The sequence below is a fragment of the Aptenodytes patagonicus genome, chromosome 17 (assembly GCF_965638725.1).
Source record: "Aptenodytes patagonicus chromosome 17, bAptPat1.pri.cur, whole genome shotgun sequence".
NCBI lineage: Eukaryota > Metazoa > Chordata > Aves > Sphenisciformes > Spheniscidae > Aptenodytes > Aptenodytes patagonicus.
The window spans coordinates 7,062,892-7,086,343 of record NC_134965.1 but is presented as its reverse complement, the minus strand read 5'-3'; the positions used below and the strand labels follow the sequence as shown (position 1 = coordinate 7,086,343).

The 23,452-nt window shown below is 47.0% G+C and overlaps 1 protein-coding gene across 1 annotated transcript in view; it reads right to left on the bottom strand.

The window, feature by feature from the left end:
- Positions 1–10,376: 10,376 nt before the first annotated feature.
- The window catches only part of LRRC75A (leucine rich repeat containing 75A), a 96,967-nt gene continuing 83,891 nt past the window's right edge, over positions 10,377–23,452 (bottom strand). The window contains exon 4 of the mRNA XM_076354528.1: positions 10,377–12,650. Coding sequence (XP_076210643.1) covers positions 12,065–12,650 — 586 coding nt within the window. The 3' untranslated portion in view covers positions 10,377–12,064. The remainder of the gene's footprint in view (positions 12,651–23,452) is intronic.

Sequence of the window (23,452 nt, the reverse complement as noted above, 5' to 3'; positions counted from 1 at the left end):
GAAGAGGAAATTAAAGCAGGTAGGAAAAACTATGATTTCCCAGAGAAGCTGGTGTCTAATCACACCCTTCAGATTTTTCTAGAAATTAAGGAGGGAGAAGGAAATAATTGGTGGTCATGGGAAAATACCGATCCTGGTGCGTGGAGGGATTTCAAGAGGAGGCTGTTAGTGTCTGTTACTTTGGAAGAAGTTTTGGCAGGCTAGGAGGGAAAGGGAAAAGAAACGGATGATTTGGAGGAACACACAGATTAAAATAAGGACAAGATAATAGAGACCTCTAGACACTTAAATATGTAAGAGTTGTACAGCACAGGCGATGTTTTGTTGTGACTACGTGGCATTGCTTCAGAAATGCCCTGGTCCGGAGCTTATTTCCTATCAGGTATCACCAATTGCTTGACTCTTGCTTGGCAGTTATCATCAGAGAATGCTGGTTTAATCCCTTTCACGTGAGCTGTGCAGAATTTGTGTGGGACTAACTTTTAAACGAGGCTTGCTTGGCACACGTGCGGTTGGAGCCGGCTTTGCCCGTCAGGTGGGTAATTTTGCTGACGTGCAAACCTGAGCTGCAAAGATCAATCTGCGAGCTGTAGTTTATATGAAAAGCACCACCGAAATTAGAGCTGCAGTTCCACTGTGTGTGCGTACTGCGTGTTGCGTAGGTGTGGGGAAAATAGCTCTTGCCTTTTACCGCTTCCCAATTAGTATTATCGCTTAAAGAAGCAATAGCCACTCAGGTTAATGAGCTAGAATGAGGACAGTTTCAGCAGCGAGAGACGTGCAGAAGACTGAGTGTAACTACCTCTGAGATGGGAAGCAGGGTTTTCTCCCAGCGACGCTGGGGACTTGGTTCATTTAGTGCATTGCAAACATCTTCCCCTGCTGCCAATTTACCGCATGGGCCTGACGTACCACTGACGTGAGCCGAGGTTTGGACCTACGCTCTAGAAACGAGCAGTAGCGAAATACAGCTCGTATCTCCCGAGTGTTGCAATGCTTTAAGCTGTTCTGCTGCTTTGGTTTTTTTTCCTGGCTAAACAATGGAGTGATTTTTACAGTAACTTTTGCCAGTTGTTGGGAAAATGTGTATCACCCAGTTGGCTTTAAGCACGCTTGCAAAGCCTCTCTTCTTCAGCTGCTTGGAAGGGAGAAGTAGGTGCTTTGTTCTTTTTAAAATCTCCCCCTTATAATTTGCCTGATTATCTTTTTCTTTCCATCTCTTGCAAAGAGCCTGAACATAGTTGGCAGGTTTTCGTGGCAAAGGGGGAGGCACAAGAGGGGCACAAAGAAAGGTTAAGTTTTGCATTTTAGCCTGCAGCTCTGTGCAAGGCTGTTTCCAGCGCATGTGGTGGAGGGGAGCTCTGAGCTTGCAAGAAAGCACAGCTTCCCCCAGAGCGGTTGGAAAAATACTTAGCCTTTAAATTCATAATTAACAAGCAGGTGTGTACAGTGAAGGAGATGAAATAAGACAAAAAAGTAATGGTGATGTTCTCCTCCTATTGGAAAGCGATGTGTGAAGGCACGCGGTCTGAAGCTGATGCCTTTTATTTTGTGTGTTTGAAAATGCGTCCACCTCTGAGATTTTCCGCCTACATCTCTCTGCGCAGGATTCAGTAGGAGTTTGGTTGGTAACAGCCATGTTAGTATGTACCCGGAGCATGATGCACACGGTGCTCAGAGATCGATTCTTTACTGCCACCTTATAGAAATGAAATAGAAGACAAGCTGGAATTGCGGGTCTTACCTGGAGGTAGTAGCAAGACAAGAGGCAGCTGCAACAGAGGAAAAGGGAGGCTCATTCCCATGGTGATGTGTGATGTAGCTGGATTTTCCGTATTTGTTACAGCCAATGTCCCTTCCTTTATCTTGTACTTTTCCATATAAATTCTTGTTGTTTTCCATATATACCTGAGTCTCTGTAGATCTATTCCAGGAGTTTACACCTGTAGGACAGACATGCCTGTAATGAGGTGCTTTGAGGTCTAATCGTGTAGCTGTGATTTTTCACATTGTGTTTAGCGTGTCTATGACTATTGCTTGTGGTCCTGCTGCTGGTGGCGACCTTCGGCTGCTGCTTGCCATGCAAAATCCTAATCACAGAGCACCTCCGCAAAGGCTTGCACAAGCCAAGGGGAGCTCTGGTTTCCCCTGGGGAAGGACACAACTGACAGGTAACACAGTGAGCCATTGGGAGAGCCAGAAACAGAGCAGCCTCACCTAGAAAAAAACAGTGATAAATGCATGAGCCAAATCTTCAGTGAGTTATATATTGATTTTTCTCCTCTTTTTGGCACAGCACAAGGCAGTGTCCCTATGCTGCTCTTTTCTAAACCTCAAATGCTATTTCTGCTTCCGCTAACGACTCGCGGAGGGATGCAGCATGCAACAGGCTTACTGAAGAGCCGTGCTGGCAACTAATTGCTCAGCCAAACCCGCCAGATGCAGCTAAGCGAACCCTTCTTGAAGGATGCTATATAGGCTCCACAGGTTTATTTTCTCCTTAGATTGAATTAATAAAATAGCAAAGAAGAATGAAAGATGGCACAGAAGTCACGGAATCAATAAGCTATTAGGAGGCAGAAAACCTGGGGAGTGAATTTAGAAATCTGCACAAATAATTAAAGGTCGTGATGAGCACATTGCATCTTTTCTGACTCTATTAAATCAGGTCTTCAATTTTATGTAAAACCATAAACTAAGCCAAAAGTAAAACCAGCTGTCTCCTCTGTGTATTTACAGAAGAGAAGACAGAAAATGCAAGCCCAAAACTGCCAGAAGGGATTATAAACAAAGCATCTCCAATTCCCCATCGATCAGGAGTAATTGAGCCATGGGCTTATGCAGTTTTCATGCAGAAAGTTGGCACTGTATTCCTAAACACCTGTCCTGTGGTGCCAGCTTGCGAGCCTGGGTTCCTCCCGTCCTTTCCAGTTAGCAAAGCTCTTGCAGTTCGTCCTTGTGAACAAATTCTGCGCTAACATTTGTTAATGGTAATGCACAAGCAAAGTAGATTGATCAAATACTTTCTTTCCCCGCCAGCTTAGTGATTATGGCTGCTCAAAGAAATAAGCTAACATCCACATTTTGTTTCCAGCAAGCCTTCAGCTCAATATAGATCACATATTTTGGATGTACAGCTCTTATTTGCCATTCTTTTACGATGTTGCTTGGAGACATTGGTTATTGCAACGTCTCAAAAAGGGGGTCAGTAAGTGTGGTTATAAGCTCGACCATCTCACAAGGTAGCAGAAGAGCAGCAGTTGCTACCGCCTGGCCAATTGCTGCTGCCGTCCTCAGTGCGAAAGCTTCCTATGCGTGTTGTGGTTTAACCCGGCAGGCAGCTAAACACCACACGGCCGGTCGCTCGCTCCCCCCCGAGTGGGGTGGGAGAGAGAATCGGGGAGGGGGGGGGGGGAAGTAAAATTCGTGGGTTGAGATAAAGACAGTTTAATAGGACAGAAAAGGAAGGGAAAATAATAATAACGATAAAAGAATATACAAAATAAGTGATAGTGATGCACAATGCAATTGCTCACCACCTGCTGACCGATGCCCAGTCGGTCCCCGAGCAGCGGTTGCTGCCCCCCGGCCAAGTCCCCCCCAGTTTCTGTACTGAGCATGACGTCGTATGGTATGGAATAGCCCTTTGGCCAGTTTGGGTCAGCTGTCCTGGCGGTGCTGCTCGCTGGCAGGGCATGAGAAGCTGAAAAGTCCTTGACTAGTGTAAGCACTACTTAATAACAACTAAAACATCGGTGTGTTATCAACATTATTCTCATGCTAAATCCAAAACACAGCACTGTACCAGCTACTGGGAAGAAAATTAACTCTGTCCCAGCTGCAACCAGGACAGCGTGATCTATTGTAAATTAACTGGTCGTCCATCATACAGCAGCCTTCCGCTTGGCAGACAATTAATGGCACAATCAATGAAATCTACTCCGTTTAGCTGTGACCTCTGAAGGCTGATCTGCCAACTTTAATACTCATAATAATAATAATAATACAGAGGCTGAGAGCCGCTAAGCGAGCCTTGCAGGCTTTCCCTCGATGGCCTTACTAGTGCAGGGCACACGGATTGCATAGCAGAATCCGCAAGATGTTTCCAAAGCCGGTATTAATCCTGACAGTTTAGGAAAACTGGTCTTCAAATCCATCTTATTTAAAGAAGTCACTCGGGAGTCACTTTTGCTGGCTGTTAGCTTTGAGTGTATGGAGGAAGGATGCCGTGCTGCCCGTGGTCAGGGCAGACGGCAGGCAGGGGCTGTCATGTTTGTACAGCATCTGCTGCAAGAGAGCCCTGATCCTGGCCAAGACCTGTAGCATTGTCATAAGCATCAAAACAATAGGATACATCCAACTTTTTTTTTTTTTAATTGTGCTTGTAGTAAAAGGGAAATTTCATAATTGGGTGGAATATTTGCTCACTGAAATGTAGGAGATAATTGATGGGCTGGAAGGGGAGGGTGGCCTGATCCATCCATCCCTGCTTGCGGGAGGCTGGTCCTCCCCAGTGCTCAGTACTTGCCATCTGGCACCTTTTTTCTGGGCCCTGAAGTATTTTGGCATTGGCCTTATCATTCCCCCAAGGAAAATGATTCTGACAAGAATTGCACACATCTGAACTGCAATGTAATTTTGGTTCAGAGCTCCTTGATCAGCAAGAGCTAAAGCCCCTCTGGTTTCTAACTGTGCTTGCTCAGTGTTTTGTACGTAAAACAGGTAGTCCTTGACGGGTAATACTTAGTTGCTTTTCCAGATGCCACTATATACATTTTCCCCTATCAGCTGAGCTGGAGCAGACTATTTGCTACCTCCAGGACCAGCGTTAAACACACCAGCATGAGCTGCCAATAAATAATGCAAAAGTTTCCCCTAGCCAGGACTTTTTCTTCTATCAATAAGGGGCAAAAAATATCAGGCTTCAGGTAGCATGGGAGCAGCTGAAAGTTTTGGCCTAACCTCCTCCTGGGTTTTTATGCAGATATTTTTTTAATCCCAGATATCGTGGGTGAGATTTGCCCAGGTCTCAACCTTCTCCCTTTTTGTGTCCTTCATTGCAACCCCATCAGAGTCACCTTTCCCTGGGAAAACCGCATCCTGCAATCGTCCTCCTTCACTCCTGCTGGTTTCTTCTCCATTTAACCAGCTGTAGCTGAAGCACTCTTGTAAGAGTTTATTTTCCTCACAATAACCAGGGTATTCACGTAGGTTTTGTTATGGCCTGACTCACAGCCTTCAAAAGCACTCCCCAGCTGTTGAGTTACGTTTTAGGTGGAAAAGGCCTGATTTTGCGTGTGGCCTGACTCATGATTTTGGAAGGAGGGGCCCTGGGGCGTACGTAAGGCTGGCGGCTCTCCTCTTGGACCTGTCTGCTCAGGAAAATGGCAGCCCAGCATTCCTAAATTTTGGATATTGGGATTTCCATTGAGATTTTGACATAGCTCTGCTCCAGGCAGCCCGGCACAACTCCTGACTTCAAGGGTCTGGTTGCATTCACACCCAGGAACAGCAGCATCTGCTCAGGAGGGCACTCACTAGACATCTACCATGACGAGTGTAGGAATCCTCCTCGGTTCCTGCGGAGGCACTCGTCATACTCCCCAAGCACTGCATTTTCCAATAAATATTTGTAACGACGATAGAAGTCAGCCAACCTGCTGCTCTCTGGGTTTTCAACTAGGTCAGCTTTTTCTTGTTTGAAAAACATGTTTTTCACATTGAAACCCCACCTTCTTTTGCAGCAGTTGTGGTTATTTTTCATTCACCCATTCCCCGTAAACAGCCATTTCCTATGAACCTGCTTCTTTACAACCCAGAGGCTGCAAAATACAGATGTAAGAAAAAAACCAGCCTGTACCCACCACCCCCTCCAGTTCATTTACTATTTCAGTTCTCCCCTGCAGTGCTGTGTGTTCCCGGGGAGCACACGGGAAATCCTCCAAGCACTGCAGCCCTATAAATATATATTTCTTTCTTAAAGCTTGGAAGGGAATGACAATAAATACAATTCAAGTTGGGTTTTGCTAAGGCAGAGAGGAGGCTGCATCAGGGACCGCAGTCCTTTAGCAAGTGCAGACAAAACCGTTTGCCTGCCCTGCCCAGACACCCTCCTGTGTAGCTGGTGTTCAGTTTTTCCTCTGAATAAGGAACAGGAAAGATGAGGAAGAAAAAAAAGATGATTTGTCCTAAAGGTGGGTGTGAGGGGTGTGAGTAAAATGGGCGAGAATGTGAGAGCAAAGGATGTGTTGGGCTGTATGCATCAGCGAGGGGGGCCTCGATCCCCCCCCCCAGGGCTTGGTCCTGGTGGGGAAGGGATTGCATCTGCATGGATTTGGAGGAGCTTTTCTGGTACAAGCAGAGCATGGATTGTAGTGGGGTGAAATAAGTGGGCAGCCTCGCAGCCAGCCCTGCGCTAAGACTTTCCCTTGTCTCTTCTGCCCAGCTCCCAGCTGGGAACCTTCCTGCCCACGAGCAGTCACTAGCTGCAGATATTTGCATTTATGGTAAAGTCTGTGGGGTTTGTAGCTCAGCATGGCATTGCCCGGGCTATTGCACTGGGCTCAAAGCAGAGCACGTGGCTGTAATCGGTGCAGGGTGATGGTGTTTGCTCCTCGCTTTGCCTTCCTCTCAGACAAGCTGTCCTTGACCAAGCACATGTAAATACTCAGTAGGACCCAAGCCTGTTGTATTTCTTACTTTTTGGCTAGCTTTGTGTGATAAGTAGCAGTCATGATGTGCTGCCTGGGTGTGTGCAAACCCATGTCTTGAAAGTGTGCAATTGCTGGTCATGGGGTGCCGCAAGGGAGGGGAGCGATCCCCATCGAGCCTCTAATGCCACTTCATCATCTTAGAAGACCTCTATTCCCCCAAGGCATGGAAAGGAAAGGCTGAATCTCCGAAGCCTGGCAGGTTCTGGTATTGCAGGGCCGTCAGCTCTTTCACTTACGGCTGTTGAGCATTTGAGAATATTTCTTGAAGATGGGGCCCGCTTGTATAAAGCGGTGAGACTCGCATCACTGGAGGCTGTCAGAGGACTGTGAGTGATGGATCTCGTTTCCCGTTTGTCCTTCAGAATTTAATGCTAAAGACATTTAATAGAGCTGGAAAGATCATCTCCTCTTGCTGTGTATAATCTGCTGGTGAAGTATGGCCCCCAGGCAGATAAAAACTCAACTGCCCCTGGAGCGAGGGAAGAGTGGGATCACTGCGCGATGTTTCCAGCACGACATCTGTGTACCAAAGAGGTCAGGAAGAGATTCAATCTGTTGCTCACCTCGGTAGATTACACTGGAGAGGTTAGGTTAGCTGTTTTTTTCCTTTCCTCATAAGCATTAATACGTGAATACTGCTAATAAGGTCAATCGGTTTCCTTGGCAATAGCAGCTGCTGGCGATGCACTCCCAGCTAATGGAACATGGAGCCTTTGTGTTTCTGAGGACACGAGGGGTCCCTGCACCAGCTCTGGAGCCTCCTCCTCTCCTGCTGCTGGAACGAGGTGTGCTGAACCATAGGAAAGCGCTGAAACGTTTGTGCCTGAGTGCAAAGTCAGTCGCAGTGCGATAACCCAGTGTGGTTTCATTGCCCGGGGCAGCCCTCTCCCCGGCTCAGCCGCTGCTGCCTCCCCTGGTGTCCCCTTAGTCCCTTGGGTCACTGTTTTGCCTCTCCTCCGCAGCAGTTTTGGGTAGGCATTTGGGCAGTTTTGGGTAGGTGTTTGCAGTCTTCTGCTCCTCTCCGAAGGACTGGTGAGCAGCAAGCGATGCTTTTGGCCAAAGTGGTTTTGAGCTTCTTGATGTCCTCAACGCTGCTTTCTGTGGCTTCCTGGCTTTCCAGCGCAGTCCCTGCTTGGGGGCGAGCATCACCAGCCCTCTTGCCTGCTCCCACCCCCCTCAGGAACGTAACCCTCATTTTAAGAATAATCACCTTCAAAAACCAAATGGGGCTTGTGGCAAACTCTTCCGAGATAACCCAGCTGGAATGAGCCCCCCGGAGCACGTGGCGTCAGCCCCTTTCATGCCTCTCTCATTCCTCGCCTGCTGTTTTGATTCCCCTCGGTATGGGCTCTTCAACCTGTGCAGAATGATTTCCAATTACGTTTTTGTTGCTGAAGGCATAAATCTTCTCCTGCAGACTAGTTTCATGCACAGGCAGAGCTGTGTGGTGCTGGTGGAGATGATAACTAACCAAACCGGGCTTGAATGTTTTATGGACTTTTTTATTTTATAGTGGATATTTCCTCCCCCCTTTGACAACAAATGACCTCAACCAACTTTAATATTCTAACAAACAGCAGTGATTTTCAGTACTTGAAACATTCTTCTAGGGCCATTTAAAGCTTCTGACCAGAACAAGTAGCCCAGCGTAGCACGGGGAACACTGATTATATATGGAGTAAGCTCCAAGCTTGTTTTGATGCTGATGGGCTGTGAAGGGAAGCAATCTCATGCTGTTTTCTTAAAAAAAAACCCCAGCAACCCACTCTTTAGTGAGTCTACAGGATCATCGTCATCCTGAAGTGCAATAAATGGCTAATCGACCTAATCCACACTGCGAGGAAGAGACTGATTAGCTAAAGCCCTCTTCTTTTTATAACTGTCTCTACTGGAGCTGTGGTTTTTTTTTCCTTTTCCTATGAAAGTCAGTAATTTGGTGCAAGCTTCAGCATGCACGAATATATCGATGAAAGGCCCTTTCTAGTTATTTCCCTTTCTCAGAAGATCCACAGAGATACTTTCACAGAGATACCGGCACAGCCTGTCTGTACCAGCGGAGCAGAGCTAGCTCAAGCTGTGCAACGTCTGCACGGGGCGAAGGGCTGAGGGACGTGGGGTCTTTCTCCGGAGGCTCGCCCTTTGCAGCGCAGTCCTGGATGATCACGCGAGGCACCCAACCGCAGCGTTTCACAGCAGAGGGGGATGGCTGGCTAGGACGAGGTGCTCCCGATTCGCAGCAAATCTGTGGCAGCGTTGGGCACAGAGCCTTGCATTTAGCCCTCTGCAGCTGAAAGTTGAGCTGGTGGGCTGCTCGTAGCCCCTTGCAGAAAGAGCCTGACAGATGCAAAGTATCTCCTGGCTGATTAATGTGTTTCACAGCAGGTAGAAGCTGGGCAAGAGGGGAAATGTGGCAGGAGCAACCTCCTGGGTGGTTTGTCGGTGAAGGAATTGAGCGTGCAAAGCATCAATAAATGATGCAGCGCTCTAAATGCAAAGTGCCTCTGGTTTATGAATTTGCATGGCCAAACTGGGGGGTCCAGATGGATGCTGAGGTCCGGGATGGCTGGCTCCTGTGAAAATACTTAGCAGAAAATAAAAACCTTGCAGCAAGGAGCTTGTGATTTAAATAATTTAAACTGACAGAGTTGCAGGAGCCGTGCATAGGAAGGAGGGGAGCCTGGTTTTGAGTACTGAGATACTGAGCAAACTAGTGCCTGACCTCTTATAGAAGAAATTGCTGGAGTTTCTTTTTTGCAAGGAAAAATCATGTTCTTGATGAAATCCCCATAGGTTGAGTTAACAAATCTCCGTGAGGGATGTACTACTGGCACAGCAAGGCGATGTGTGCATGTGGCGGATGAAGTAGTGATGGTGGATTTGCTGCCCGTGTCTCATTGCCTGCCCTGGGTGTAGGCACAGGCTCTACAGGCTGCCTGTCAGCCTTTCTGTACGAACAAAACATACGTGCCACAGGCTCCGTCCCACAGCCCTGCCCCAGGCAAGGAGACCCTTGTGTGTGGCTTCTGGGGAGGGGGAGAAGTGCAACCTCCCCCAGGGATGGGCTGACGGTTAGGGATCCAGCTGAGACCCGGCCAACCTGGTGTATCGCATCTTGCTTAATTTATACCTCTACTAAAGGTACCTTTTGAAGTTGTCGTAATGATGGAAATAGTCCCCAAGTGCTGCAGGGAAGGTCTCCTGTGAGTTAGGACAAACTTGCTCTCACCAGCACGTTGGCTGCCATGTCCTGTGCGAGCCCTTGCCCTGGTTTGGGTGCTGGAACAAACATCATATCAACAGTCCTGGCTGCAAATAAAAAGCCATTTCCTTCAGTGCGCTGAGGCTGTAACACTGGAGAGAAATACCCCGTGGAGCAGTATGCCATTCTCGGGATTCCTTTCTCCCACACTAGTTTTGCACACTGGCGACATTTAAAATTTAACAGATGCTTTTATGATGCTCCTGTGTCCACCTTGTGCCCACCCTGCAGAATCCAGCCCATAAACTGGGCTATTTATTTCTCCAGCCAGCTACAGCGACTTTTTTTTTTTTAAGCACCCTGGAGAACCCAGACCTGCAGTGCTTAGCGCTGTTTTTTTGCTGGGGTGTTCTGGGCTGCCAGCTGGGCATTCAGTCTGCACAGAGGAAAAATTCAACCCTGGGTCTTTATTAAACATTGTAATTTATTTTGATTACGGATAGTTCCTTTATTTCAAACAGAACAGTTTATTCACTGCAAAGTTTTTTTCATGCCTGTTGGAAAGAGTTAACATTAAAAAAAAAAAGGAAAAAGGCGTGGATACATGCAAATCATACTGAACTTTGCCAAATGTATTAAAACTAGTAGCAGAGTTTCTTCTAAGTTATCTACTTGCATACGGAGGAGAAACAACCACCGACAGCGTGAAGCCCCTCTGGAAAAAGCTTCCCGGTGCAGCGATGTTAAAGGAGCAGAGCCAAAGAGACGACCAAAAGTCTGACTGCGTTTGCACCCAGAAAAAGCAAAGCCAGAGAGTCACTGCTGCGAGCCGGGAAAATGGTGCTGTAAAGCTGGTCAGGGGAAGGGCTTTGAACAGATAGAAAGGGGCTGCTCCCTCTTAGCAAAGGGAGTCACGTTTGGTCCTTTGAACGTAAGGGAGAGGAAGTTTTTCACACTTTCCTGCCCTCCCCCAGGTTTAGGATCAAATGAAATTCTGGTTCAAAAGCCAAAGTGCACGTTCCAGCGCTGCTACTCTGGGGTGATCAATTTTCCGTCAAAAATAAAATAAAATCAAACCCATGTCTCTTAGAAAACAAAACATTTTAGAAACAAAGCACTTCTGGTCCAGGGGGGCAATGGACACAGCCAAGTGACCCAACAGCCTTTCTGAGGCTTTAAATCTCCAGCTGGCTGTGTCCGCCCAGCCCTCGGTGGCAGTGATACAGAGATGAACCCCAGGATTATTTTTTCTTTTATAAACCTTCAGTATTGTGGTCTCTTTTGTCAGCAACAGCAATGAACCTGAGCTGAGCCCCGGCTCCAGATTTTGCGGATCGCTCCCCAAAATGGATCAAGTACTCTCAGCGTTGCTGGTGCAAGCGCCAGGTACCGCATTAAAAGCTCTGGAGTTATTACAGCAGCACGGCTGGTGGGAAACTGGATTTTACATCTGAATAAATACTGGGCAGGCACAAGTGCCAGCCTGATTTCAGTAAGGCTGGAGGGTGAGAGAGGCGTCCAGGCACGCAGCGGGCTGGGATTTAGCTCCACACCAAGAAAGCAAAGCTCTCCCTTCGGGCTGGCTCACAGTATTAAGAGAAACACCCCTAGTTAGTGTGTGATCAGACTTCTGTTGCATCTCAGCAGATATGCTATTCATCAGCAACTCCTGAAGTCAGGATTGGAAAGGATTTAAGGTTTGTCTTGGCGGCAGCCCTCTTTGGGGTGACCGTTGTCTGTCCACCACGCGTGGGAGAGCAGCTGGGATCTGGCTAGACCCAGCGCCAAGGAAAGGGAGCCCTTCCCTGCAAAGTCTGGGCACCTTTCATCTCCCCTTTTGTGCTCTTCTAAGGGCCTCATATTACACCACCTTGGAGGTGCATTTTTGGGAGGTTAAAAAGCATAGCACGTCACTAATGTTTAAAAATACCTGGCCAGCGTTTATAAAATACAAGTATTCAACGCGATCACCTTTATGCTTTCTTTGAAAAGAAAAAAGTTGACATTCATTCTATGGGAGGAAGGCAGCAGTCGGGACTCCCGAAGCATCCCACCATGTGAGTTGACCCTCTGCTAGGACCTCCAACGCTGAGGTCTTGGTTTTAAGTCATCCTTGCTCAACGCGCCCACCCAAGAGCCACGGAGCTGGACATCACGTCTGCGGTGTCGCAGCACCTTGCTCCGAGTTGGGGAGCTCCCCAGCCTCAACTGTTCTGTCCGTCTGCTGCAAGCCTATGTTGTCAGTCTTGCCTGGTCCAGCTCGCAAGTCCTCCTGGCTCTCGGCCAGGCCATCCTGGCTCTCCAAATCGCTTACCTGACCCTCGCCGAACTCCAGAATGGTTGGCAAGTTGCCTTGCTTTGGGCATCGTCTCTTTAGGCTGACCAAGAAGGGTTGTGGCAAGGAGAAGATATCCACGTTGTTGCCAAGGTCGATCCAGGTGACGCTGGGGAACTTCTTAGGGTCCTTCAGGGTTTCGGTGAGGTCCCGTAGGATGGCTTTGGTGAGCCGGTTGCCATTGAGGGAGAGGGTGGTGAGGTGGGGCAGCACGCACAGGGCCGGCAGCAGCTGCAGCAGCATGTCGTCTGTCAGCTCCGTGAAGCACAGCTCCACCGTGTCGATGTGCTCCGAGCTGTGCTGGAGGTAGGACGTGACGCGGTCCAAGTCTTTCAGCGTCAGCGGGATGCCCGACAAGTCCACTGTGTTGTCCTGAGGCTTCCCCATCAGGACAGCTTTCAAGCTGCAGGGGAAGAAATGAAGAGGGATGTTAATGTGGAGGGACATCTCTGCTTGGTGGCATCGCTTTGGGCTCCCTGGCCGCTCTTGGAGGGGGCAAGAACATGAGTTATTTAGGTAGGATGTTCAACTGGGGCTAACCACCTCTTCTGTAGAGGCCAGGAGTGTGTCTGTGCAGCTGGGGGGCAGAGAGACATTTCAAGGCTGTTTATTGATAGAAGATGGCCAGAAACAAGGAGACCATATTCAAAAACTGTGATTCAGAAAAAGTGGGGAGTTCTTTTCCACAACCACTGCAAAACCCTGGAATAAAAAGGCTATCCTGCTGCTTTTAAAGGTGCAAAAAAGGATAAGGAAGCCCTTGATTAGATGGACAGGAATTGTAGTTTATGCTGGTGCTGGTGTAACACTTCTCACGCTGCTGATTATGAAGCTCTTTGAGCAGGAAGACACGTGTTTGTTCTCTTGGCTGTACAGGTGGGAAACTGAGGACCTGCACCAGAACAACTTTAACCCAAGACAGCAAATATAGGATAGACACCTCCAGGGTTAGGTGATTTGCTCTAGTATTGCCAGTGTGTTAGACCTATTATGTCTCTTCAGTCTAACTGCCGAGCAGATGAGCACTATGGAGAAGTCCTTAGATAAATAAATTAATTCTCATGATGGCCCTACAGAGACTCATTAGCATGAGCTAAACTGGAGTTTCACAGGTCAATTTATCTTCTAAAGTGAATCAAAGAACACATCTACAATCAGGACCTGTCGGCAGACTAGTGCTGCTGAAGACTTTTTGATAATGAATTATTCTGGGTGAATTAGGAGGTGGAAGGAGCCTCAGGCATGCTAATTGCTCATGTCCACTTGGTGAGCTCACACGTCTCATCTGCTGCGGTGGCACACGCGTTAGCCTCACGCCAAACCAGCCAGCTGTGGAAATGTTTTTGCCTTTCATTACAGCCTGAGCCAGGGAATGGTTCTGCCCAGCACCTGTTGGTTTTTCTAGCTGAAAATGCAAACCAGCACCAACACTGCTTTTCTTAGCTGCCGAGCAAGCTCACAGCTCCGCTGCGCAGATGCTCAAGTGCATCTGCGCCGGTGCCAACGCACCTTGTTTGAAATTTGTCTTGCACGGTACAGTAAGATGTTTTACGGCTAGTCCCACGACGTGTGACCCAAGGCATGAGCTGTTTGTGATCTGGGGGTGTGTGCAGGCAGCTGGTAAGCGTTGGGCTTTGCCCCTGAGGAGTTACAGAAGTAACACAGCTAGAGAGCCGTAAATTGTGCTGAGCTTTAATTCATAAATAATGCACATAGACAGACAACCTTGCAAGGTGTTGTGAGCTCCCCGCTAGACTTTGGGGGAGTAACTTAGAATAGAGGCAGGGTGGAAGGAAATGAAGGTTATTTATAACCATCAAAGCATTTTATTGTTGGCTGATCAATACCTGCGTTCACCACTGGGGTAGGAGGAGTTTGCAATGGCCACTTGAGAGAGTACTGGAGACCCGCAAGCCAAGGAGGAGTGAAATTTCTGCAGTTCCTATAGAAATCAACCCAAAACCGCATGGGGGTGTGTGTGTATGTGTGATGTGTGTGTGTGTACTTTGCAAAATCATCATCACCAGAATAACTTTCCTAAATAATCACAGGAAGGCTGAAATTGCTACGACCTGCAATTAAAGAGTTTGCTCTGAGCCAGTGTGTCTTGAGGTGTTAGGAAAGGGCCAGGGAGAGCGGAAAGCCTGGATCAGCCCATCAGCAGAAGGGGACGTGCCGTGAGGTGTGTCCCCCCCCGTGAAGGACGGCACTTTGCATGGGCATGAGCTAAGTGCTCTGGTTTGACTGAATATCTGTAGTCATCAGGAGGGCAGTAAGATTTGGGAGCGTGGGGGTTGTACAAGGTATTGTGAATGTATGGATGATGATCTGCCACGCGTGTCTGCTCTGCCAAGGGTACGGAGCTATTTGCAGTGCCTTCCTTGTCTGTCTTTCACAGCCCTGTGCAATATTAGCTGCCTGCCTTTGCGTCAACAGGCAGCGATTTCCCAATCACCGCAGGAGGCCACCTTGTTTGGTGGGGCAATGCGGCTGATGCAGTCAGCAAGGCAGCTAGCTTAACAGGACTTACGCTGGTTTTAGCAGCAAATACAGAACAAGCTTGTGGCAGGGCTGCCCTGATGTCCTGCCTGCCATCAGATAGACACGTGTGCACCGGTTGAGAAAGCAACTGCGTTTGCACTTGGGGTTAAGCGGTTGGCCAGATAACGTAATGCTGTGGAGGACTTGGGGCCAAGATGCTGCTCTGCTGTCTGCTCTGGGCATGTTTTTCCAAGGCGCCCATGAGAGCTAACTGCCCAGAGACTGTTATTTCAAACAAGGGGAAAAATGAGAGCTTTACTCCAAAGGTCCATGCCCATGGGTTGTGTGCCAGTTAACAAGAGAGTCTCCAAATCCAGAGCTACTCTTCTGCTCTCTCGAACGGCACAAAAACCATGTACTGGGTGCCCATGGCCACAGGTTGGCTATGGAGACCTGGCTATGACCCAGCTGTGCCAGGGTGAAAGCAGGCAAACGCCTGGGTGCTGCTTTTAGACCAGAAACATCTCACAAATCCCCACCAGGTTGTGATGGGGAGGCCGGGAGGGGTGAAAGATCTCTTTTAGAGTTTCCTTGGTGATGCTGGATTATGCTCCACGGTCTGTTGAGCAGTACTTTGTTCTTATTCCTCCTTTGAACATCTTATTACAAGGATGAAATGGATGCAGATAAGCACTGGGATTAAAGTCAACTTCCATCTAGAGGCTTGGCTAAACACTAGGTAAACAAGCTCTCTTCCCAGTTTCAATTTGCACTTAAGACTTTCTGATATTGCACCGTGGCAAGGTAATTACCATGGAGGCAACTTCACAAAGCCTCCTCAGCTAGAGCAGGTACCGAAATCGGAGCTGGATGCAACAACTGTGAAAAAGGCCTTGATCGTCACCTGGCTCTTGGATCGCAGTCGTTCCACATGAACTATTTGTTTTCAGGGAACACCCCATAGGAAAGAACTAAATTTGGTTTTTTTATATGTGGTTCCCCAAGCCCTTTACGGGTTCACGTGGCCCAGTGCAACCCTCCTGCCCTAACAGAAAGGCACCTGCCTGTTGTGCTGCGAGCAAAATGACTGAATTTCACCTAAACTAGGCTATGCAATGTTAAGGTCTCCTTAGGAAATAAATTCCACCCCACCCCTCCCTCATGCCCCAGAAACTGCTCAGCTGCTGTGTGTGTGTTACTCAGGGATTTTATGTTTGAAGAGAGGAGCTTGTCCTGGCTGCAGTCGCTGCTGCTGGGGGGACATTGCTGTGGGCTGGAGCAGACTCAAGCCAGGCGGAAGGGGAGAGACTAGGAAGGGCATTGCGGGATCAAGGAAGACAGCGAGTCTTCCCAAAAAATGCTTGAATGGCACTAGCCCAAATGGCAGCTGCATGAATTAATTTCTTGTCCTTCAAAAATGTGAGTTTGTGCAGCAGTTGGCCAATTTCTTTACCACCATTAAGAAGAGTGATTGACTTCTTATTAACCTTCTAATTCTAAGTACCCGGGAGACCCAAGGGTAATTTTGATTATTCAGCTTGATTATTTTGATTATACTCCAGCTCATCCTGACTGGAGCCCTGGCATAAAGAAAGTGTTGGGATACGGCATCGGGCGAGCGAGCTGGGGCAGCTCAGCAAGTGCTACCTGCTGTGACCACCCCTGTGCCACAGGTTGGGGCAGGGTCCGTCAGGCCCTGGGCTGTGGGAGCTCATCACTGCACAGCAAACCCAGTGGACCTTGATAGGAAGCCATGGGAGATGGGGAGAACGACAAACATCTGGGATGTCTTGCAGAAATATCACCTGTTTCTTAATTTGACACGTAGCCCTATCTACAACTTGAGATGATCTTGTCCATTGGTGGGGGGAAGAAAATATCCATAATGGAGTCTTAAGAATAGAAATCAGGAGAAAAGGGACGTATCCAGCACAGTTAGGTAGTACTCCGAGGAGATGGGAGATCGCAGGAGGGGCAAGATCTACCGGAGCAAAACCAAAACAGCTGGAGGCAGAGGGAAAGCCATTTCCTTCTGTGTACGGCACCAGGAGCAGAGAAACCAGAGAGCGGCAGCACGCTGGGCTTTTATGGGTGTATTATTTATTTAATATGTGGTTTCGCTTCTCCAGCTCGGATGAAATCCAAGAGGGTCATTCCTCTGGCTTTGCAGGAACAGCTTTAGCCTATATAAACTAAAGCCCCAGCACAGAGCTCTGCCCCTGCAGGGTCCTAGGCAGCCAAGTGGGATTTTGGGGTTAAAACACAGCATCCCTTCATGGGCACAGGCAATCCAGTGGGAATTGTAAGCACAGCTGGGTGCTCAGGTCTCTGCATTTGCTTCGGACATCCTAGCAAGAGAGTTGTGGTCTGAGGAGAAGAAACCAAACCAGGCTGATGGATGAGCCGCCCTTCGCTAAGTGTTTTTACTGTGGGCTAACTGGGCTGGGGCTTTACCGATAAACAGAAGCCCCAGCCTATGATCACCCACGGCAGGCTCTGCACCTGTGATTTAGGCCCATTCAAAGGCACACAAATCTGATTGGAAACCTTTTTTTGTAAGCAAATCTTGGATCATTAAGTGTGTGCCTGTGATTTATTGCACACATCAGCCAACGGTTGGGTTGGGGTGGGAGGAGAGGCTAATGAGAGCTGCTGCTACCGTTTATTATTATCTGCACGTTTCAGTTGCTGGTTTGCCCTGGGAAAGATTATTCGCACAGGCTGCTTAGCAAAAGGCTGGCCAGACAATTTCTATAATTTTAATCTTTTTTTAAAATTTTGGTGCCTTGGTGCAATGGTGCAATTAGCACTTTCCCATCTGGGCTCCTCTCAGCCACAAGACACGGTGAAGCTGGGATGCATCTGCTACACCCCTCTATGTCACCTTAAAACTAAATGTGTTACCACACTTGCACTGCAAAGCGGAGAGCGGCGTGATGGATAATGCTACTGGTTATTGAATTTATCCCACGCTGTGAGCTGGGCTGGGTAAAGGGGCTGGAGAAAGGGTCAGAGCTTGAGCTTGCTCCCTCATGCCCTTCCCCTGCCATCGGCAGCAGGCCTGGCTTTGCAAGGGGGCAAAGCCTCACTCCGGTAGCCCAGGCTGCTCCGTCTAAGCCAGGGCAATTACTAACTCGGTCTTTGTTTTTCATGCAGGTGCAGCTGTAGGCTAAAACCAGCCAGAGAAAAGTTATGTCTATGAATTGGTCCAAATCCCCATCGCCTCTGGTAAGATCCTGAGCTGCTCTTCCACACAGGGATGTGTTTCAAATCAAAATTGCCAGGGTGAATCTAAGCGCCGTTCATCCAAAGCGTTGGGCCCTCACTTTAACAGTGTTAGGTCAGTCAAAGCTTATTTAACATGAGAAAATAGCTTAAAATTTCTAGGAGTAAACAGCTCTGGAAGCTCCGGTAGAAATAACTTACCTAGGTGGAGGATCAGTCCTCGAGCACGCGCCAGTAGCAGAATAACAAGAGAGCTTTTAAAAAAAGTTACAAAACTACTCATGTTTTTCCTTGTTTAATACAAGAGGTTTGTTTTTTTTTTTTTTCTTATGGCAAGACAGATCATACAGTGCAAAAACTAGTATTAAATGATCTGATGCCAAGCTCCAGCGGGTACGTCAATAATGTCCTGATGCTCAACGTATCTGGACTCTCACTAAACTCTCCTGTGCCATGGGGACCCATTCCACTGCTGCAGTGGCACTTCTATTAGTGACAGTTCGTGGTTTGCTGGGTTAGCTGGAACCTTAAACACACACCGCCGCAGTAATTTAACAAGATCTATACTTATCCCTTTACAAGGTCTCATTTAACCTGTATGTGGGCAGAAAGACAGCTGTTAATGTGACGTGGTTCTCTGTACTGGTAATTTTTTGGCAACACTGGAAAAGAAACCAATGAAATAGTATATTTATTATTAAAAAAAATTGATGTTCATATGTTGGCAGCTACTTCTCTCCCATAGGTACCGCTGCATCATTTTTTGGAAGCAGCCCCGGCGAGTGAGGTGTAGTGAGGCTGGGGCCAGGGCGATGCCTCAGTAACAAGCTCTTCCCACCTAGAAAACCTAAATTATTTGTCTTGCAATCTTTGAGCACCAAAGCTGGTTATAGCGGGATCTCACTGTCAAATAAAGCACAGTATCCCTGCGAATAAGTGATAACCATTTAAAAGCATGGCTAAAATAAACATTCAGGGGTTGATCCTCGTTTTATCAAGCATGGATACCCCCTGCCTGGAGCGATGGCGCCCGCCTGCCTTCCTGTAACTTCTTGTGGGACTTCTAGTGTGGCTTTAATTTAGCAAAACCGAGAAGATAACAAAGGGGGAATGGGGATAACTTCAGGGCAGTTCTTTTTTTTGTTTTGAGCTGCTTTCAATATTGCTTCCCATTTGTTTTTTTTCCTTGGAGCATGCATACAATTTCTGCCAGCAAGTAAAAGAGAATTTCTCACTGGGGCTCTATCCTTTTCCCCTTGAGAGGGATTTAACTGATACCTACTGAAATGGATTGATTATCTTGTACAAATAGCCTTTTCACCCTGAAGATCTGCAGTCTGTATCGAAGGCAGAGGAAATCTCCTAACTCAACGGGTCAGAGCAGCCCTGTGCTTGTGCTGGGGGATGGCTTTGCTGTTTTGCAGCAGCCTACGCTCAGCCTGTCCCTTGGGAAACAAACAAACAAACGCCAAACATGATTTAATAAAAACAGTTCTGTGGATATTCTGAACCATCTCATGGAAATGAGGAGGATATCATGGTAACAAACAGCTGTAAAAACTTTTATCCCTACTATAAAGTTTGCCACAGAATGGCCCCAAATCTCTGTAGGAAGATCTTACCATTAAACAAATCCCTACGAGCTTTAGTGGAGGATCAGTTACACTCACTTGGTTTCATCCTCACATTTTATGAGGATATTCCATAGAGGAAGACATAGATTTTTTTCCCAGCTGGAAACAGTATATGGGGTTTTGACCAGTGTAACGATAGGATTGGGTATACAACCATGCACTAAACCCCGATAATGCTTTGGCAGGATGCTGATTTATGTACAGTCATGCTGAACTGAAAGCTATTTTGCATGCAGTATTGAATCAGATCAGAAAATGTTCACATGAACAAGAATATTGATGTTTAGATCAAAAAGAATTAAAAGAAAGGGATTTCCTCTTGGTTTAAATTAATGACATTTCTCTAAAGCACCGCACAAATCGGGACATGAGGTGCTGATGTGTCATGTAATAAAGTAAAATTGGGCTATTGAGCTACTTCCTTGGAGGGCAAAGGAATAGCTCAAGAAAAATGAAGAAGAGGCAGCCCCACAGAGTGAAAAACTACAGTACGAAATTTATATGATATCACTGGTGAGAAAACTATTTACAGAAACGTCAGCAAAAAATTATTGAACGTAATGAATCATCAGAAAAAAGTAAAGTCTTGAGAGAAAAGACTTGTCCTGAAATACTGGTGGTATCAAAGATAAGTATTAAATAACTTTTTCAAAGTCCCTACTCCTGCTTCAAATGATGTCAAACACTGGAATAGATATTTTGGAAATGGAGGGAAGGAATACAAACAAATGCATGTACTCTGTTAGTAATAATGTTGACAAAAGGGTTAAGCTCCCCCAGCCTCAAAGGAGGAACAGAGCCAAGATAAGATAATTATTTAGCTTAAACGAGGAATGTGACTGAGGTGTATATAACAATATATTATATATATAATGTATATATAATAACAAGGATGAATAAAACAAAGATGAGAATAGACTGCTCTTTCTTTGTGTCTCTTAATGCATGAGCCGAGGGACACCCACTGAAGCTGAAAGACTAAACTCCCAGTGGATAAAAGGAAGGAGTGTGTACACAGAGCTCAAATTAACCTCCTAGCTTCAGCCACGGGACATCACCAAGATCAAGGGCTTTGTGGGAGGTCCAAAGCAGACACGGCACTGCTGTGGCTGATGATAACATCAAAAGTCATGTTAAGATTTAAAAAAAAAAAAAAAAAAAATTGGCTGGGTCTATGTCCTGGAGTGTAATTGTAGAAATTCTGTAATTCACCAAAATCAGGCCCTTTCGCTTTATCGCCAGGAGCCTGGACAAGGATGGGTGGTTTGATCCTATGTGAGCAGCCTGCTGCTGAACAGCAACGGCCGTGGGACCCTGAAAGGCTGGTCCAAAGGCTATGTCAGGAGGTTGGGGGGGGGGGGATATAAAAATATACACGCATGTGCCTGCGTATGTGTGTTTTGCAGCTGCTCCTTATTTAAACTAGGGAGAGGCATTATAGTCCCAGAGCAAAAATGCTTCTACTTACGCCAGCGGCAAGGAAAGGACTATATTTCCCAAGTTAAGTTAAAAAAAAAAAAAAATCCTTTTAACAGGTTTGTGATGCTGCCTGGTTGAATACTTTCCTTTTTTTTTTTTCTTTCTTTTGTTTAAAAAAACCCCAACCCAACACTCATCAAAACATGACAGATGAAATCCAAACCCAAGGTAGACAGAGCCCAGATCAGAACTGGAGTTGCCAAATTCACCAAAATTCGGAGACACGCCATTCCTACGTTGGACCACCACAGCTCATGCTCACCTTTTACTTCATTCTTAGGTCCTACTCATCAACACTTCAGCACGTGTGTGCGCGCTGTTGTGATTAGTCATTAGCTGGTTTAGCTCGTTGTTTACTGCCACAGAAAGATTTAGAGGTTTATTAACAGGGTAGTTTAAAGTCTCTGGTTTTCACAGCCTTTACAAATGAATAGCTTGGAAAGATTTAACTCCTCTCCTTAGAGAGATTCAGGGTAAGGAGGACTTTTAAATATATAAATATGTAACTTTAAAACCCCTTTAGAGCTTACCAATAAACATATAAGAAATTCCAAAGTCTTTACTGTTAAGAGGGAAAGTACCAGTGGGGATTAGTTATTTTGGTCTCTTCTTGTTCCAAGAGCTTTCCCAGATTTGCTAAGGTTTGCAGTTTTCACATCATAAAGTCTAGACATCCCCGTTGTTAACTTCCTTCCCCTGCTATCAAAACCCCGGACCGCTCCTCCAGCGAGTGCCACCTGATTTGGGGGGTGGTAGAAAGGGCAGATCGCTCAGCCTGGAGCTCATCATCTGGGGGCTTTGCTCCTAATTTTGGCCCTGATGTGTGATATCAAAATTAACTTTATTATGGCCATTTATAAAATAATTGTGGCTGCTGGGAATGCTTTGTGGGAATCACATCCCCTAAAATCCCTGAACAGGATCTCCTATTGCCGTTGCAAGACCAAACACTGGGCTATTTCTTGGATCCAGCACAGCATTTTTTAAGCATCTTGTTAAGAGCATACCTGGAGAGAATGCTAAGATTTTCTCTTAATTTTCCTCTTGCAGCAGCATCCCCAGTGTTGCATGCTGCTGGTTGCTCTGTGTGTGATGCTTGCAGCACTACCTCCTCTGCGTGCCCAAGTGCACGGGCTGCTCCAGGAATAGCTCTTTGTTTACACGCCTTTCCTTTCCAAATCCCGCTGCATTTTCTTTGGCTCCGCACCAACTTACACAGGCCTGTTCCTCCCTTATTCCAGGCACAAAGCTTGGTAAATGCATGGGGTGTTTGATGGAAAGAGTAATTTCTGTGCACCCAAGAGCATCCCTGCACCAGGAGAACTGACGCCGGTCTTGTGGCTTCAGCCACAGCATGGTAGTGGAAGGACCGTTGGCATCAGAAAGATCTTGATCAACAAGTCCTTCCCATCAAGGTGAGATAAAAAGTCAAGCATCTTTGATTTATATTTCTTTACTAAATTACTCCATGCCTATGTAACGTCTCCACGGACTTGTATTAAATTCTAAAAGCTTGTGATACAAATAACAAGAAAAAGTCATTTTTATCCCTGGATGAGTGCTGACCATTTCCATCAGCCTCAACTCCTTCATCTCGACCAGTTTGATGAAGAGCCATCCACTAGAGAGCAGTGTCACCCAACCCTTGGTGCCTAAAAGCCAGCACATCACCCCAAACCCAGATCAGGAGGGACACAGCCCAAAAGCTGCACCTTGCGGATGGGTTCCCACCTTGCAGGGGACAGGACGCTGTCTCATCCCTGGCGTGGTGAAGGGATGAGATGTCACCGTGCCATCGGATGTCCTACTCATGGCACAGCCCTTGGCTCTTCTGCTGGGTATGTCACACAGGCTGAGTTATCTGAGATCTGATGGTGGCTTTGGACAGCTGCACTCAGACTTTGAAGACCCAGATCCAGCTCTAAACACACCTAAGCATCCTAATATTCAAAATAATGTGCGTGTGGAGGAAGGAATCTAATATTTTGAGTGCAGCATCTCTTCGGGGAGAAACAGAGCGCAGAAGAAAACGGAGAACAGGAGAAACAGAGAAGAGTCTCTGTTCGGGGCTGATTGGATTAATCTACTTTAACATCTCCCAAAATGCCTCTAATTCCACCCTAGAGCATCTTTCTGAGGAAAGGAAGTAAAGGACAGAAATTTTATTTGCGTTAATCATTTTGGCAATGCGATATTTAGTCCCTTTCTAAGGCTGATGTGCCTCAGTCTTGTGCTAGCACAGAGGAGAAGGGAAACCGAGGGGAAGGAAGGTCAGACAGCTCGGGCAAAAACTGCAGGCAGGGACTGGCTTCTGCACTGTCTTTCATGGGCACATGGGCTGCGGGAAGAGCAAAGACTGCATTGATTTTGGAAGCTGAGGAGAAAA